Genomic DNA, 17,394 nt, shown 5'->3' with positions numbered 1-17,394 from the left:
GAAGCTGATGCATGGCGGAGATGAAGACACAGTCGTTTCACGCCCCATTGCTCAGGTGTCTCCATCCTCACTCAGTGCAGAGCAGAGCCCAGAAGGCGCGATGTACAGATCACCACAAATCATCCCCCAAGTGCATGGTGCTTGGCTTGTCTGGGATGAAGACAGACTGCAGCAACACGGACAAGGCTGGCGGCTGTCCCGGCAGTGACGGCACAGTGCTATCCACGGAGGAGACTGATAGAAAGCTCAGGCTATCAGTCCAGAAGCTCCAGAGCCAAGGGAGCATCCTTTATACTCATCATAACCCTCTCTATGCTCACCTCTACCAGGGAGGACATTCCGGGACCAGCAAACACCATTCTGTGTCTGGGAGTGTTTTAAGGGTTAGACCTCAAGTTAAGACTGAAGTGAGTTGTGTCACTCGAGGCCAGGGCTATCTCCACCTTCCCATCTGAAGATTAATGGACTTCGGGGCCAGAAGGCCACAATGGTCTTCTCTACAGATCATCCCGTTAGGTCAAATCCCCTGGCTTCCGTGCACCAGGCACGTTCCCGTCCTGTCAGCAAGTAATGAGCAAAACTGATCGCAGGCCCCGTCCGCAGGGGTTAAACCAACAAACACGACTGCAAGCGGCTTGACAAAGCTTTTTTATGGCAGCGGCTTGACCTGGTTCCCACCCCTCGTCCCCCTCGCCCTGCAACCACCTCCCTCCCCTCAAACCGCTTCGTTGCAAGCCACTCTTCTGGGTGGAAACCTCTCTCTTCTGAGCAAGTAAGACCAGGCAATTAATACAAAATTGTTATTATTGAAGAGAAAAATCAGTTCAGCTCTTTTGCAAGGTTTTTCTGAATGTGCCAGCGAGCGTGCTGGATGTTAAGGGAGCCCAGCCCCTCTGCGGGGTGGCAGCTTTCCAGCTCCTCGTCTCGCTGCCCTCCGGCTCACGGGGCTGAGCCCAGGCAATGTGAAACACAACGGGGTGTTGTCAGGGTGTCCCCGAAGGAGCTCACACACTTCATAACTCCAGCCTTAAATTATACACAACATCAAGTTGGAGGCCGAGGAAATAATAGAAAAACAAGCATCACAAAAGTGTTCAAGCAGCGGAACATTTTGCAATTAACTTTTGCACGCACCCATGCACGGGCAGGCGAAGGCATGCAGGCAAGACCTGTCTTCTCGTCTCCTTCCGCCCGCTCGTCCCCAGTGAAGACCATCTCTCTCGTGCCTTCGGCACGGTGACACAGTTGGTCCCCCTCTCTGGAACTTCCCACTGATGTGGGGTGTGGGAGTCTGCGGTGGGGCTGGGCAGACTGGGTATGGATGATGCCAGCTCAGAGTGCCTCCTCCAACCCCTGCGTCTTCCTCAGATGAAGTCTAGGACATGCGGGTCTCACCATCCCCTGCCTCCCTACATCCCAGGCACCATCCCAAAACGTGATGCAGTGGAGGGGGTCTCCTGTGCCAAAGCAGGCAGCGGCCATCTGCACCCTTCCAGAGCAATGGAAAAGCATTTGGGGATTCAGGCACAAACAGCCCCAATCTCACCAGCAAACCTCTCTGCATACCTGGAGCCTCTCCTTGACACAGCCTGTTGGTGCTGAACAGCTCCAGAAAGGTGTCGGAGAATTAATCCTCGGGTCGCTCTGGATGATGGCTGTGTTGGCTGGACGAGTCCTTCCCTCTAGGGAGGAAACAGACCCAGACCCAAACCCAAAGGGACTTGTTGCTTTTTGAGTGAAGTCCAAAAATGGGAAGAGGAGCAGAGACAAGCAGGGGAAGGGTCTCCACTTGGGCCGAGAGCCGCTGGGGCTAGATCCTGAGAAGGATCTGGATATTCATATTCCAGCAGCTCAGGCGCATCCTACTGTGCATCTGCTCAGAGATACGAGTACATGCATGGAGCAGCCAGAACTCCTTCTGCCTTCCCCGCTGCAGCAGGAGCGGGAAATTTGTGGGACCCTTCTGCCCTCTCCCCTTCCCGAGCCATCCGCCTCCTCTCCAGCCCCCCCTGCCTTTCAGCGGGCATATTCTGGGTGTCCAGGTTTGTAAATGAAGTGGGCATCAACCTCTTCACGAGTCACTCACCAGGAAAATGCTGGAGGTTGGCTCCCCAAAGCCACAGGCAGCAGGAGCTTCCCATGGCTCCTTCACCCACCCCACTCATGTGCATGTGCCTCCCTCATCCTGGCTTACGGGATGGTCCAGATCACAGATTAGCCTTGTGAGCCGGCACACACTGTCTCCCAGCTCGTGGCACAAGGTGTGAGACCCCCACATAAATCCTGCGTGGGGTCACGGATCAGGGGACCACTCACAATAGCAGCGGGGAGCATGCACATACCATGTGGCTATTCTGCAACACAGTGTCTCGGGTGTGAAATGCAACTGGCAGAGGTACGAGCGGCTGCATTACCTGCGAACATTGCAACCCCGGTCCCACATCTGTCCCCCCTTCTCCACACTCTCTCCTCCTGCTTCTGCTCCCTTGCAACATCAGCAGAGAGGTGAGAAAAGAGGAGCACAGCAACCACCATTTCCCATCCCATTCCTTCCAGCTGTATTTTTGCATTCCCACACCAAAGAGGGAAGGTGCAATAATTCCATCAACACAATAAAAGACACCAGGAAGCATAAGGTTTCAGAGCATTTAATTTGTAACCACAGTGCATTTTGCATTATTGTATATAAGGCATAGACAGGTGATATATACATCTTCCAGCCGTTTCAAACCCCTGAATAACAGGGAGCCACAGGGAATTCTTTACACAGGTCCTACCTCCTGGCTGGCTTTGGTGGAGAGACAGAACTGAGCTACGGAGGGCCCACAGTCGGGCAAACAGGCGGATGTGGCTGTTCAAGCAGCAATGGAAATGGGACCGAGTTGGTGTTTTCAGATGCTCAGACCTGCTTTTACCCACCAGAGTCCCACGGAGTCATCTTGGTGTGAAAATTGGCCCCGCAGCCTGGGCTGGGAGCACAGAGGATTGCGTGCAGGGATGTAACCCTTTCCTTATCCTTATGCAATAGGATGCCCTGGATCCCGCTCTCCCACCACTGATGACCCATTCTGGTTGTCAGGGAAGAGCTGCTGGTAAGTGCTGGGGAATAAAATACGGTTTCTCACTGGGAGAGGCTCTGGAGAGGTAATACACAAATGTGTTTTGGTAGGGTTGCTTGTCTCTGCTGGGATAGACAGTGGTTGTTGTGATAGGATGGGTGACGAGCATCCAGATACAAGCAGTGTTTTGTGTTCAAGCATGGGTCACTCATCTCTTTGGGGCTCTTGGCACCAAGGTTTTGTTTCTGAGATAGGTAGGGGTCACAGAGCAGTAATTCCCAGATGGGAAATTTCACAGTCTCTGCAAACCAAAGCAAGGAAGTGAAATAATGGGACTGATTTCCCACTGCGGATGGGAGAGCAAGGCATGCCAGCACTCAGCAAGATAGGCAGACACCCCCCCGGCAGAGCTGGGTCATGGTGGAAGAGGTGCAAGGACCAACCACACCAACATTTTCATAAAATATAAAACCCAAAACTCACTAAGGTGCAAACACAAGCAACGTTTGTCCTCAGCTCATCAGATCCTCAGGGAGAAAGCATTACGGAAAATTTGACCAAGACCTGGTAGTTTGATAGTGGCTAATAAATGGGGGTGTGGATGCAAATGCAGTTGGGCGGCTTCTAGGGAAAAACTGAACAGATGCAAAAATGAAGCATTTAACTGTGCGGATAAAATGAAACACCCACCCTGGGGTGTGCAAGCCCAGAGCCGACTTCACCACTCAAGCTTTTGGGAATGGGATGCTGGCTCAGCCAAACCTCAGCAGCAAGGACAGGTTTTTATAGCTGCGTGCTCTCCACGTCGAAGACACCATCTTCACACATGGCAGTGAGCTGCCCTGTGCAATCTGGGTGCTGTTACAGTACTGAATAACAAGGGATTTAATGCTCAAGGCATTACATCCCAATCCAGCAAAGCAATTAGGCGTGTGCTTTTTTTCCCCTGCCTTCCGCTAAGCACAGGCTTAAGTGCCTTGCTGGAGCAGGGCAGGAGCTGACATTAGCACAGTTTGTCCTGAGAAACTCTGATCCCCCAGGATCACTTTTCACTGCTACTTGCTCTCACATGTCCTGCTGAGTAGCAACAGCTCCAGGGGACGAATGAAACCGAGGAAGACATGTCTCACCCTGCTGAAGGGCGGCGGGGAAAGATCTGTTTATCATCAGAGGGACCATAGCAAAAGCCATGTGGTGCCGGAGCAGCAGGTCAGCTGTCTCGCAAAGGGACATTTGCTTTCACGCTCGATGCCCCTGTTCTGGGAGATGGTTCCTTGCGGGATGAGTGGATGCAGGATGAAAATTTGAGGCTAATGCTGTTTTGATTAGCATCCTCTCATGACATGAGCCAGCCCTACAAAACACTAATCTATCTGATTGCAGCAGCAGAGAGACAGACAGACAGGAGGAGGGAATAGAAAACAGCAGATATGTCCCAGCACTGCCATCCCAGTCCTGACGCAGCCGCCCTTCGCTCTGTGGGAGGCTGAGCAAGACCTGCAGGGTATGTCTCATCATAATTTGTTTGCAAAGCAGACGGCAAACAAGCCTGCTTCCGAAGGTGCAGCTTACCCGCCCCAGCAGCGGCGAGTTTCGCGGTTCACATTGCAGTCTGGTTTGTACTGCTTTGCTTAAGCAAGTTTGGGAGTACAGGAGAAAAAAGACTAATACATACACCGAACTGTGGCTGCAGGGGTTACATATAGCAGGAGAGGAGAAAAGCAAAGTCCACGTGCACTGCTTCGCTCCTGGCATTGCTCTCAGGGTAGGGCTCAGCCCAACTCCGCTTTCTGCCGCTACAGCACTGGTTTGGAAGGGAGGCGTGTGGGACTGTAGAGGTGAAAGAGCAGCTCAGAGGGAAAACAAGCTCCAAAAAACATAAGCCAGACCCTGCAGTCCTTCATCAGCGCAACATTCAATGGGAGTTTTGATTTAGCAATTGCCACCAACTCCTGCCCAGGTTTTGCATCTCAGCCTTTTCCCTGGGTCCTGTATCTCGTGGCTTTTGCTCGCTTTGGAAAGGCAACGTATCAGCCCAGCGTTTCAGGCTGTGCAGCACATTTCGTCTTCAGTAGACTTTATACATATATAAACCAGGTAACAGACATTGCACGGCAAAGGAAAACTGAGGCTTGTTCAGAGTGCAAAGAAAAGTGTGCTCAGAACCTGAGAGATTTTGGCTTGTACGTGCTGCCTACGCCAGCAGCCCGTGACTCCTCCGCTAAGGTCTCCAACACCTTTGTACACTCACAGACTATATATGAAAAGGTCCTTTTCTCCCCCACCCTCTTCAGTGTTGCACTGGTATTCAAGCTTTGCAAATCAGAGCAGCTTAAAAAAACCCAACAACAACAACAACCAAAAAAAAAAAACAAAAACAAAAACAAAAAAGAAGACAGACAAGGAAGTAAAATAAGAAATATTTCAGAGTAGGTATTGTTTACGTTCTGCTTCCAAGGTGAGTGCTGTAGGTGGGATTCTGCATGCTGCATCAGGGTACGTTGTTTTTTTGGCAGCAGCCTAGGGCCTGAGAGAGGCTGTTCCTTCTCCATCTCCATCTGCTGATGTGAACCAATGCAGAGCCACAACTTCTTTCCAAAATCCCCAGGCAGGCACCGGAACTTTCAGGCGTTTTCCAGCGCAGCTTCAGTTGAAAGGTTTCACCAGCTTCATAGCAGCGTAGTTCTAGAGGGACGGAAAAATGAGGGAAAGAAAAGCTGATTTGAAGCAGGTACAGCGGGGCCGCGTGTGGAGGTTACAGCGTTTTTTCGGGCACGGCGCAGAACTGCAGACAGGGCTGCATTCAGGGCAGGAGTGATGGCCAAGCTCCCAGCCCCAGCCTGCAGAGACAAGCGAGCAAAAAGTGCATCCCCGCTAGCGAGGGTGGTAGAAAGCCCAAGAAAGATGAGAAAACAGGTCTTGCCTTCTTCAGTAGAGGTTACTGGTCACGAGCACCAAGCAGCAAGCACCGGCAGTCACTCCTGGACTTTGTTTGCTCCTCCCACCAGTTTTTAAGATAAATTTCCCCCTCTTCATTCTTGTATTTATTACCCTTGTAAGAATTTTGGCACCTCCCCACCAACGCCATCCCAGTGCCCACGTGCCCTCTTGCAGGTGAGGAGACACGTCCAGCTCTGCTGAGTTGCTCCAGCCTCTCCCTCTCCTCCGGATCCCGGTGCCCCTTCCCCTCCGCTCTCCCTTCCTGCTGCTCCCCCACAAACCCTGCGGCTGTATCCACTGCCCAAGCCCTGACCTCGCATCCTTACAGCTCCTTCTCCCCACGATTCCCCCAAAACTGGTGACCTCATCCGCTCTGCCTGTTGGGTCGGACCCTTTGGAAAGGGGCTCTGGCTCCGGTCCGGCAGCATCTGCCAAGCTGTGCCATGACCTTTTCTGGAGAGCGCGGCTCTCCACGGGCCGAAATCTGCACCCAGGATCATGCCAGCAATCAGTCGGTCTGAAGAGTGAGGGGACAGTTCTCGAGCCCTGCCCCATCCCGATTTATTTTCTTAGCACAAACCTAGCCGGCAGGTCCATGGACTATCTCCAAAGAATCTGCCAAAGGCGATCACGAAAGGCAAACCTGTTGCTGAATTTTTGTTCTCTGCCTTGTCTGCATCCCTTAACGCCTCAGCCATCTGTTTCAGCATCAGCATTTGGTGTGGGTTTTGTTCCTAAGAGCAGACACCCCGGGCAAGACCTTCCTGTGCCTGTTTTCTGGGATCTCTCCTGTCCCTGTTATTGCACGGTGACGTACGGGGCTGCCATGGAAAATGAGGTGTCACAGCATTTTAGCCTATTATACGTGCAATTCCTTCCTTGAAAGAAGATGACAGCGCTGTGAAAAAGAAGAAGCTGTGTAAACGCTGCTTATCAAGACCACAATGAAAGTACAGACGAAGATGCATGCTTAGGTCGTTTGGAAAGAGCTATATTTAAAGTAGCTCTGATTCAAACCCCTGCGACCACATGCTAGCCCGTTTGGAAGTCCCTCCCAAGCATATTGAATTTAATTGGTACAGGATGTTCTATCACTCTGTCACTTTAAAAAAACAACTTTGGAAACAAAGCATAATGCTAGTTACCAGCAAGATCTTTGGAGGAACGGGGAAAAAGGGAAAGAAAAAAAACCCCCACACAACAGAAGTAAAGTCTGACCAAAGGCATCTTGATAAATTACAACGTGTAGCAGATTATAAGGCAGTTTGCCAACTGAGGATTTCTAATAATGCCATAAATCAAGCAAGCAAAGTTAGGGCAGTTTACCAGAAGTCATTAGAAAAGCCTCCAGCGACATATAACCTTCGAATTAATTATCCATCCATTTGTCTTTCAGAGTCTATCCTCCAAAATGCTCCTATTTTTTATGATTTGACTGGTTGCGTTCTGGAGGGTAGCAAGTTTTCTGTCCAGCTATGAATTTGTATTAACGAAGTGTTGAAAGCCAAGCAGGATTATCAATCAGCGCAGAAAGCAAGCTGTAATTAGAATTAATGGCAATGGAAGCAACGCTGGGCTTGCAGAACACAAACAGAGCTTTAAAAGGTAGTAAACATTTTCATGGTGCAGCAAAGCAGCGCTTGACTCCAGCTGGAAGTAGCGTTACATTTTTCTATGCTGGTAGCCACTAAAATCTTTACAATAATCACTGCTTCGGGGAGATAACTTCACCGCAGTATTCCCTACGCGTTACGGATGCAGAAGCCCGGGCTGGACTGTTATAACCTTTACTTCTGACCTTGTGTCTAGCCCAAGACTTTCACTCAACCGTTCCCATAGGAGAAGGTGGAGCTCTTCTCAGCTATGGCACTGTCGGATGAAAAGTCCATCAAAGTCACTGGACCTTTCCGTAAAGCCCCACAGCGTGCCATAAACGAGCACTGCTGGACAGGAGTACGGGGTGGAACTAGAGCATATCTTGTAGAAAGACATTCAATCTCCATACATGGACGTCTTGAGCAACGATGAATTTACCACAACCTTTGGCAAATTGTTCCAGTGGTTAATTACCCTTCGTCTCAAAAATTAGCATCCTATTTCCACTGGAATAGTTCCTCCAACTTCAACATCCAGCTACTGGATCTCATTATACTTTCGCCTGTTGTTTAAGGAGTCTTCTGATGTCAAGTTAAATCTAAGGACCGTCGAAGGAAATCATATAGGAAATATCCAGGGAATGCTGTTCCCAGAGTCCTAGCTTGTACAGACCGTAATGACAACCACTCTGCAAAGAAAGCTAAGGCAAACCAGCGAGTAACCTGACACTAAGACTGGGTGGAAGAGCCCAAGTAAAAAAAAATTAAGATCCTCAGAATATCATATTTTCAACATTTTTTTCCATTTTTGTAAAACTAGACAACTTTTTTTATGGACATTTGCAATACCATGCAGTTTTCCACCCAAAACCAAAAGGCTTTTCAGTTGGAAATGGCCTCTCACCCACTAAAACGAGTTGCTCTGTAAACAGTTGTGCTAATGATGACTGATTTCTTATGGACTTGTGCCTAAATTTCCCGTACTGCCGTACTCCCAGCTCCCTACAGATCCTGATGAACCTCCTCTTCATCCCGAAGCAATTCCAGACCCTTCCCCACTTCTGCAGGTCTCCCTCTGCTCCTTCCAGGGACCCCAGAGCCCACCGGGGCAGCCACGGCACGTTCCCTGGCTGGAAAACAACTGCTGGTTGCACAAAGCTCTCCTGGGAAGGAGACTTTGAAGAGGACCTGAGAGGAGGAATGGGAAGATCTTTATTCCAGCCCGCAATCCGTCACATGTACTCTGTGTCCTGAGGATTGGGAAGCACAAAGGCACCACATCTTCAAAGGTTTCTGATTCCATGAAGTAGCTCTGAAGGCTATTTTGCAGAATATTCTGCAACATAGCCTTTAGAAAACACTTCCCTGGGGCGTAAAGCATCTCTTGATGGCTATTCTGAACAAAACCAAGAGATCAGCTTCTTCATTCACTGAAAAGCCTGAGCTTTTGGGAACCAATGTTTCTGGGCACTACTATTGGGAACCACAGAAAGCCCTTCGCCGTTTCGGGTGGAAGAACACAGCTTTCAAATGGGACATTTGCTCTTACTCTCCAGCTACTCTGACCACAAAACTGGGACTGTGGTTGGAAGCTTTCAGCACTGTATGGAGAACAGGAATAAATAAATTTTTAAAAATCCCATTTTTATACCAAGAGCCAATGAAAATGCCCTGGGCTCGTTTTCAGGGGAGATTCCTGTCTGTCTGGGATGGAGGGTGACCCATGCAGGGTTTGCTTAGCTCACAGGACCAGTAGTTTGGCAGGGCATATTGTGGACAGATATTTCTCAGGTAAAAGATATCTTCCTTCGGTGTCCACGGGCAGAGTCCAAACAGGACAAGGTTTGGAGCCAGGGCTCAGACTTCTCTGGCAGCATCTGGTGCATGGCACACAACGCTCCCAGGCGGAGAGGCTGTATGCAGGCAGGGCAATCAATCTGCAGGCAGGGACATCCAGACTGCAGGCAGGGACATTCAGTGTGCAGGCAGGGACATTCAGACTGCAGGCAGGGACATTCAGGCTGCAGGCAGGTCCCAAGGTTCCTGCTGAGCCAAGGACCAGCTGCCAAAAAGCAATGACTGGAAGGACCCTGGAGCTCCCAGTGGAGGTCCCAACAAGCAGAAAGCTGTGGAAGAGCTCTTCATGCAAGCCCATAGCAAAAAGGGTAACAGAAGCAGGAAAATAGTGACTTTGCCTCTGTATGCACCCCTTAGCATCCCTGTATCCCTGTTCCCTACCCTCTGCCTGCTCAGACCAATGGTCCACGTGCCCTAATGGGACTCCCTTGAGGTTTCCCTGCCATCACCCCGCCTTTGCCCAGGATGAGAGGGGCAGGACACACACAAAACCCTCTACCTGCAGCGTGGGACCTCAAAACTGCACGTGTAGTGGCAAGATTATGTATTCAGTGCTAAACGCAGCAAGGTCCTTATTTTAAACAGGACCTGATGGTGCTCCTGGCACACAGATCAGAACAGAAGTGAGGAGGGATTGTTTTTCCATGCATTTGATCAGGGATGTAATGCTGAGCCCTGCCAAAGGTCAGGATGCCAAGGGCATCCTTCATAGCAAACCATCACCAGCGTGATTGCCGAATTTAGTGCCTGATGAAACAGGAAAGGAACTAAATCTCCAAGTAGATACAGAACCAGTGACCTCAAAAATCTAGGGGAAGCTGGCCAAATGCATAAAAACAGAAAAATTCCATGAAACATGGCCTTACTTTTTTGAAATATGACTAAAAATTGACCCGACCAAAATGAAATTAAATATAACATTTAGCAAGGAAACAGGGAAAAATCCCAAGTAATAATGAGAGTAAATCAATATTTATAGTTTGTGAATTTTTTCTCCTCTCAACGTTGTTTTTATATGATACCACTGGAATGAATGCAAGGCCACTTGCATCTTCAGGGAAACACTGAGTTCTTCTCGGTCAAAAAGGCTTGGTTTCTGCTGCTTGACATAAAGGGGAGTCTCCAGGAATGTCTCCGAGTACAGGGCAGGGAGGAGGCAATGCAGCACAAATCTGCACTTGCACAATTATTCCCTCCTTCATACTACTTAGCACCTCTGGAATCGTTTCTCCAGCAGAAGTATCCCAGCCCTTCCCATGGAGATGAGGATAGAGAGACGGGGAGAGCCGTGATCTAATCCCATCCCCTTTTTTCTCAACGGGAACAACCGAGCAGCATGCACGACTTCAAATCATCTGAAAGTGATTACGATGGCGAGGAGAAATTCCACACCTCGCTTTTCGGTTGCACATTGCAAGCACACAAAGCCATCTGCAAAAGGCAGCCACGTTCTCTCACATGAAGTTATAAATTACTCCAATGAGTTCTTTTCTTAAAAAAAAAAAAAAAAAATCATATACAATGAGCAGAATTTGTTAAGTGCTGGAAAGAGAGAGGCGGGTCATTTTTCTTATCAGTCTGGGAGGAGGGGAAACGGCATCCAAGAGCCAGCATGAATTATTCCAGTGCTGTAGAAACAGAGGAGGATACAAAAACCCATCCCAAGCCAAACTGGAAGGCCAGGGCTCCATTATTTATTTATTTTGTTTTGCCAGTGGAACTGACAGCAAGGCAAGAAAAAGCCACTTTCTTGATTAATGAGGTGAAAACTCTCCCCCTCATTTCAGACATTGCATTGGTATAAAGTGCTCCAAACCTTGCTAATGAGAGACGGGGCTGCCCGAACGCCTGTAAACTCCCCTGCATCTTTAAACGATGACAGACCGATGCCGTTTTTGCCTCTGCTCAGCCCTGTAAAATGGCTGGACTGCTAATGAGGCTGCGTGTTTGTCTGGGGTTTTCCCACCAGCCCCGCAACACCTCCGACAGCAGCTGCTCGAACCTCTTTGAACACAATCAACCAACCTCAGCGTCTCTAGACAGGAATTGGAACACGGGCGCAAAGCAGTGAGCGCCTTGCGGTGAGTCTGCAGCAGAGACCAGAAATACAGACTCTCTTTTTGACACATCATGGTCCACCAGGTTTTTCCTCAGGGACCGGCACGGGACTTTGCAGCCACGTGCACTGGGACGATCTCTGTCAGCACAGAGGTTGGTCAGCCACAGAGACCTGGGGGAACACCTGAGACTTTGGTCAGCCCCCCTGTCCTTTCCTGCACCCATCGTACCGGGAAGGCGTAGATGAAGATCCCCAAGAAGAGCAGCAAAACGAAGAGCACGATGGCCAGGATAACCACCCACTTGTACCGCCGCCACAGGATGTACTTCAGGGTCTTGTACGGGGAGGTGAACCACAGGAAGGAGGTCTCCGGGCGCCTGGACCCAAACAAAGTTGAGGTCACTCCTGAGTTTCACAGTAGTTTCACCCTCCTGGATCCCCAACCCCATGAGCACACCCTGCCGTAACAAGCTGGCTGCTCACCCTGCAAACCCACATCCCTCTGGGTGGACCATGTCAAATGCCCTCCTTGGTGGTCCAGACCAGCCTCCCAGCCACCCTGGATAGTCTCAGCTCGTACATTCTGAGCCTCAACCCGTCAGAGACGGAGCCTAAACAGGAGCAAGCCCAGTGCAGATGGCAGACCTCAAACTGGGAACCCAGATTTTCAACTCACTCCTTGAGAACTCTGTGCCCCAGTGGTTACTTTTCCACTCAAGATGCTCTTACTTGGGGTCCTCCAGCTTGGGGTTCATATTTGGCTCATCCCGACCCATGCCAGCTGGCCGTTCTTCATGCTCTTGTTCTGCCACGATTTCTAAAGTCATTTCCAGTTTGCCCTGTGTGGATTAAACAAAAACAAACTTATAAACAAAACAAAACAAAACAAAAGGAGAGGTGAGAAATGAACGTATGATGCAAAATACTGGTTGGGGAAAGAAAATCTACTTTGAACGTAACACAGCCACTACCAACAAGGACCACGAGGAACCCAGTAAGAGTGGATTTCATACAGATCCCTCACCTGCCCACTGCAATGTTCTCAGCAGATATGCCAGGACATCTCAAATGTCACTGACACCCAAGTTTAGGCAACTGACTCAGGGGTCTTTTGTTGAATGACTTAGTTCACTGCCTGGACTCCTCTACTTGTATTGAACAGTTGCCAAAGTCTTGAACAGGAGCCCAGACACTTGGAGTTAAATATATCAGTCTGACAGCTGAAGCCTTTCCCTGGTGCTTGTCACAACACAGTAGCATTAAAAATAGAGATGATACAGAGTCAAATTAGGTGGCACGTTCCAAAAACCACAGCAAAAATCCCACAGAACAAATTATTTCTTCTGAGGCATTTGCATGGTGCTGGACAAATCCTGGAAAACATCCAGCTGACAAAAGCTGCTCCAGTTTGTAAAACTGGCAGCCCAAGACTGCATTTCTTGCCCTGACCATGGCATCCTGCATGCGCTTGGCCCAGCCACGTCCCTCCTCAATGCTTTGAGTGAGTCCCCCAAGAGAACACGTGAAGAGGCCACCTTACCGCCAGGATCTTCTTTTGATCCTGCTCAGAAACACAAGGCCACCATCCCTTGACAGTTTTCTGCTCAAAGAGTGACACAAAGCGACTGGAAGACAAGGTCTCTTCTACTAGCTCTAAGGAGCACTTCTCAGCGGTCTTGGCAGGTTTGGGCATCCTGTTGAGATCCATCTGAATGGAGCCTGCAAGGAGGAACGTTACTGGGAAGACATCTTGGTGTAGCACGTCCTTAAAACACGGACTGTTTCCCTTAAGAAATTTTCACTGTGGCACCCTCCTGGCCCCAGGGAGCTTGGGCAGACACCCACACAGCAAGGGAGAGAGCAGGCTTAAGTGTAGCCCCATTTCCAAGCATAGCACTAGTTTTAGCCAGCGGCTCTTCCTAGGAATTGAGCTCTTGGCATCACCATTGTGCTTGGGAAGACCTGAGCCATTAAGTCCTTCTATAAGAGGCTGCAAAATATCCACAGACTTACATAGCTGTACATTGGGTGATTTCAACTGAAGTCAACCAGGCAGGCTGAGATTTTTCATGAAGACTAAGAGATTTAGGTGAAACTCAAATTGTACACACCCGCAGCCCAGTCAATATAAGAGCATTGGGCAGGAGGCTTGTAGATCTCCAAATAGGCTATTCTGTTGCCCCACCCAGGTGAGTAATTGCAGCAGACCAAATATGAAGGACATCCCACAAAAATGATAGCTTCCTCCTCAGACAGAGTGATCCAGTAATTAGCACATTTATTTCATGTTTAGGAAATCTGAGCTCAGTTCTCCAAGCATTAGTTGAAAGTGCTTGTATTTAGTTTACATTGCTACACTAATTCACCTTATGGTTGAGAACAGCCGAGAACATGCACAGGGTCTGGTCCTGTGGCTCAGCTGAGGGACAGCAGCTTTTTACACCGCTGGGGATAACTCTCATTCAGTTTTGTGCTTGTATTTGTAGCTTTTCTGTGCCAGAGATTCTTGCAGCCAGTGACAATAACAGCACAGATCAGACTTGTTGTGAAACACTTCTGAGGTCCATTGATGAGAAGTGCTTTACAAAAGCCAAAGACAACTTTTATTTGTTGGAATTTGCAAAAAAATAATGTTGGCAGTCAAGAGCTTGTGATGCGCAGAGCCAGAACTGGAAAACGCACCTTGGAGAGGCACTCAGCCTATGTAATTAATCAAAGACAGGAGATCACATACTTCCTTAGTGAAGCTTTTGATGTTTGAAATTATTTCAGTGGCAAAAAGAAAGGTAGAACAAGATCCAACCAAAAAAAAAGCATAATGCCGCAGCCTCCAGCTCCGGCACAGATAATCTTCTGCATGGCTCTGCTAACTTTCCTATGAGAGGTTTTTGTTTTATTTTTTTCTTGACCTAAACCTAGATTTCTGAGGAAAATTAATGAGGCTAGCACTAAAAAAGGCAAGTGTTGGATAGAGCTGGGTTCATGTTTAAACATCCCAGGTAAGGCAAGTCACGTCAGTGATCATGCCGGGTGGTCTCAGCTCAAATACATGGTTAGCCGTGAGGAGCACGTTTCAGCACTGGCTCAGCTGAGTCAGGGAGAATTGGGGCCTTCCCGGAAGGTGGTGGCCTGTTGGGTTTGATGATGCTCTCAACATTATGTCAGCCCAGGAACAGGCTGCTGCAGGCTGAGACTGGAAATCTGCCTAATGCAAACCACTTATCATCAGTCCTGAGCTTATGCTGACACTGAATCCCGTTCAGTGGCTTAAACCGGTCCTGTTAGACTTTCTTCGTATCCTGAAAGGATTCACTAACTTTTTCCTTTCTGTCTGCATCAGCAGGAATGGAGCCAAAAAATGCTCCTGACTTACCCAAATAGTCATCAAAAGAGAACTTGTCATTGTCCCAGATCTGGAAGATAAGCTGCGGTGGAATCTTATTTTCCGTCTTGTCCAAGCTCCAGAAGTGCTCCTAAAAATCACACCGGAAAGGAAACCAAGGAAAAATAAAAGGCTCATTAGTAGAAGTGGGCAGAGCCTGGCTACGCTCATCTCACAGCAGTGGAAGTCCTGTAACATAATGCTCTTGGTGTGTCCTGCTCCAGTTCTGCAGGGCCAGAGTGACAGGAGGCGAGCACGGGCTCTGGCCCGTTCTTGGAAAAGGATGCTCAGTGGAAAACCTAAGATGCTTCTGGAAGTTGGGTTGGTATCAATTTGTGCCTTAATTTGGTGACGATATTTTAGCAAACAGGCACCATGAAGCTGCAAATAGGATCTTTTGGAGTGAAAGCATCATATTCACATGATTTAGATAAGGGTGACTCTCCAAGGTGAAGAGAACGAGTGTTGAGTGCTGCCAAACTTCACCTTCCTCTTAATTAATGGAAAAATGTAGGAATAACACTTAAATTAGCACTTACTGTAGGCACTTCAAATGCATTCCTTCCCCTTCTGCCCATCTGTCACCCCAGCTCTGCCAGCAGTCAGAGCCCTGTACAAGTCTGGGTCCACCACTGCTCTGACCTGCTGTCCCCTCTGTTGGAAGTAGTTTGTGTGCAGTTGGCCAACTTGCAACCTGCAAACACCTCTACCACCTGTAGGTAGCCTGTGGCTCCCGAGTCTACTTACTAAACATGAATATGTAAAGAAAGAGACCAATGCTTTCATAGCAGCTCACTCTGTGGTGGGTTCCTCAGTTCTCAAATGACTTTGTTCATCTTTTCTGCACATCTCCCAGGTTTTCATTCTCAGGACAGCTGAATGCTAGAGTTGGACAAGGTATCCCAGTAAATCTGCTGTCAATATTACACTAGGCTGCTGCCAAGCTACATAATGTGCTTGCCGTATCTATTACTATATCCAAGTTCAAGAAGGGAGAGATTCAGACCACCAGCAAGCCATGACGACCAGAGCCTGGCTCCCTGCACAACCCATTGAGTGGCAGTGCTGTGACATTTGATTTCAGTCCTTACAATGTGAGATCTGTCATGGTCTATATGCCCTTCTCATTTCTATTAGATGAGCAATATTTTGCCTATTCCCTGCCACTAGAGCCACTGTGACAACCTGTGGAAAGGTTTTCAACAGTCCCAGAAACCTATTTGCAAAGCAGCTGGAATGAAAATCACACCGTGAGCATCCCCTGTGATTATCATCATTTACCAAGCCCTTGGGCAGTGCAAGAGCTGTCATCCATCAGTTCTGCAACCCAGACGCAGTAATAAGGAATAGCCACTGCCTGGGAGACAGCATCTATCTGGGAGCTCAGCAATAGGATGAGGCAGCAATTTCTGCTTTCTGGAGAGGAGATGAGTTACAAAACACTCACCCGTGAGAGGATTGCAATGGCAGTCACCCGGTTACTACAGTGGATAGGTCAACAGCAAGGCAGATGGTCTGCCTTCTGGACAGTCAGACCAACACTCCCCAAAAAGCCAGTGGAGGGGAACATTTAAATTTAACTTCTCTAACAAGGAGGGTTTGAATCCCATTACTGTGACAATGAGCTTGCGGTCACATCGTTATAATGTATGGTGGATATGGGCCCATGCCACAAAATTTGTTATTTATGTGGTTGCAACCAGTAATATTTCCCAACAGGGATCTAATACCACTTTTGGGATGCCACAAGATGCCTGAAAGTTAGGACTAAGAAGTGTTAGGACAGAAGGAGAGAGACGGAGACGCACAAAAAGCCGAGGTCTTGTTATTTCTGGCTCCAACCAATGCTTGCAATGAGGAGGCAGAGTCACGACCAGTGTGTCTACTGATAGAGGCTCAGAGGTGTGCCCTGTGGGCAATGCCTCCTGCTGCACTCTTGCAACATGGCAGTATCATAAACGGAACAGATTTAATTAAAACCAGGAAACTTCAGCATTATTCACGACACATACGTAGCACCATAAATTCACTGCAGTGGCTACAAGACTCTGATTCATTATATCGTGCAATATTAAAAAAAGGGGGGAAAAAAGGAATGTGTCACACTCCATAAGAACATAAATATTCAAGCAGGGAGACTGTGGGCACTTAAATCCCATTGAAACTGGTTTCACTTTAAGAGATCACCCTGGACGGTTATATTTCAATTTAGCTCCATTCCCCGCCTTGCTTTGGAAAAACACGCCAGCATTTTTGCAATGGAGCATTTTATTTATGCATTTTAAATATTTTATAATCTAGAAAAATAAAATAAAGTTAATGGAAACTTCCATCTCTCCCCCTCTGCTTATTGCAATGTATTAAATTGTATGTTTATCCAAGGGGGGGGGGGGGGGGGGGGGCGTGTTTTTCCAGCTAATAAGTCATTTTAAATTAAAACTGCAAAAAAGGGAAAGAGCTTATGGTGGTTCTTCCCTTTCCCATATATTGGTAGGGTCCTGT

At 48.5% G+C, this 17,394-nt stretch overlaps 1 protein-coding gene across 8 annotated transcripts in view; it reads right to left on the bottom strand.

Moving 5' to 3' along the window:
- Positions 1 to 2,632: 2,632 nt before the first annotated feature.
- The window catches only part of DYSF (dysferlin), a 108,877-nt gene continuing 94,115 nt past the window's right edge, over positions 2,633 to 17,394 (bottom strand). For all 8 annotated transcript variants that reach the window (XM_059817481.1, XM_059817483.1, XM_059817485.1 and 5 more), the window contains 5 exons: positions 14,884 to 14,983; positions 13,051 to 13,229; positions 12,240 to 12,349; positions 11,740 to 11,887; positions 2,633 to 5,744 (listed from right to left, as the gene is read on the bottom strand). In XM_059817481.1, coding sequence (XP_059673464.1) covers positions 5,706 to 5,744; positions 11,740 to 11,887; positions 12,240 to 12,349; positions 13,051 to 13,229; positions 14,884 to 14,983 — 576 coding nt within the window. In that variant the 3' untranslated portion in view covers positions 2,633 to 5,705. The remainder of the gene's footprint in view (positions 5,745 to 11,739; positions 11,888 to 12,239; positions 12,350 to 13,050; positions 13,230 to 14,883; positions 14,984 to 17,394) is intronic.

This window comes from Gavia stellata, chromosome 5, assembly GCF_030936135.1.
Source record: "Gavia stellata isolate bGavSte3 chromosome 5, bGavSte3.hap2, whole genome shotgun sequence".
NCBI classification, from domain to species: Eukaryota; Metazoa; Chordata; class Aves; order Gaviiformes; family Gaviidae; genus Gavia; species Gavia stellata.
This window is presented reverse-complemented; position numbering and strand designations above follow the sequence as displayed.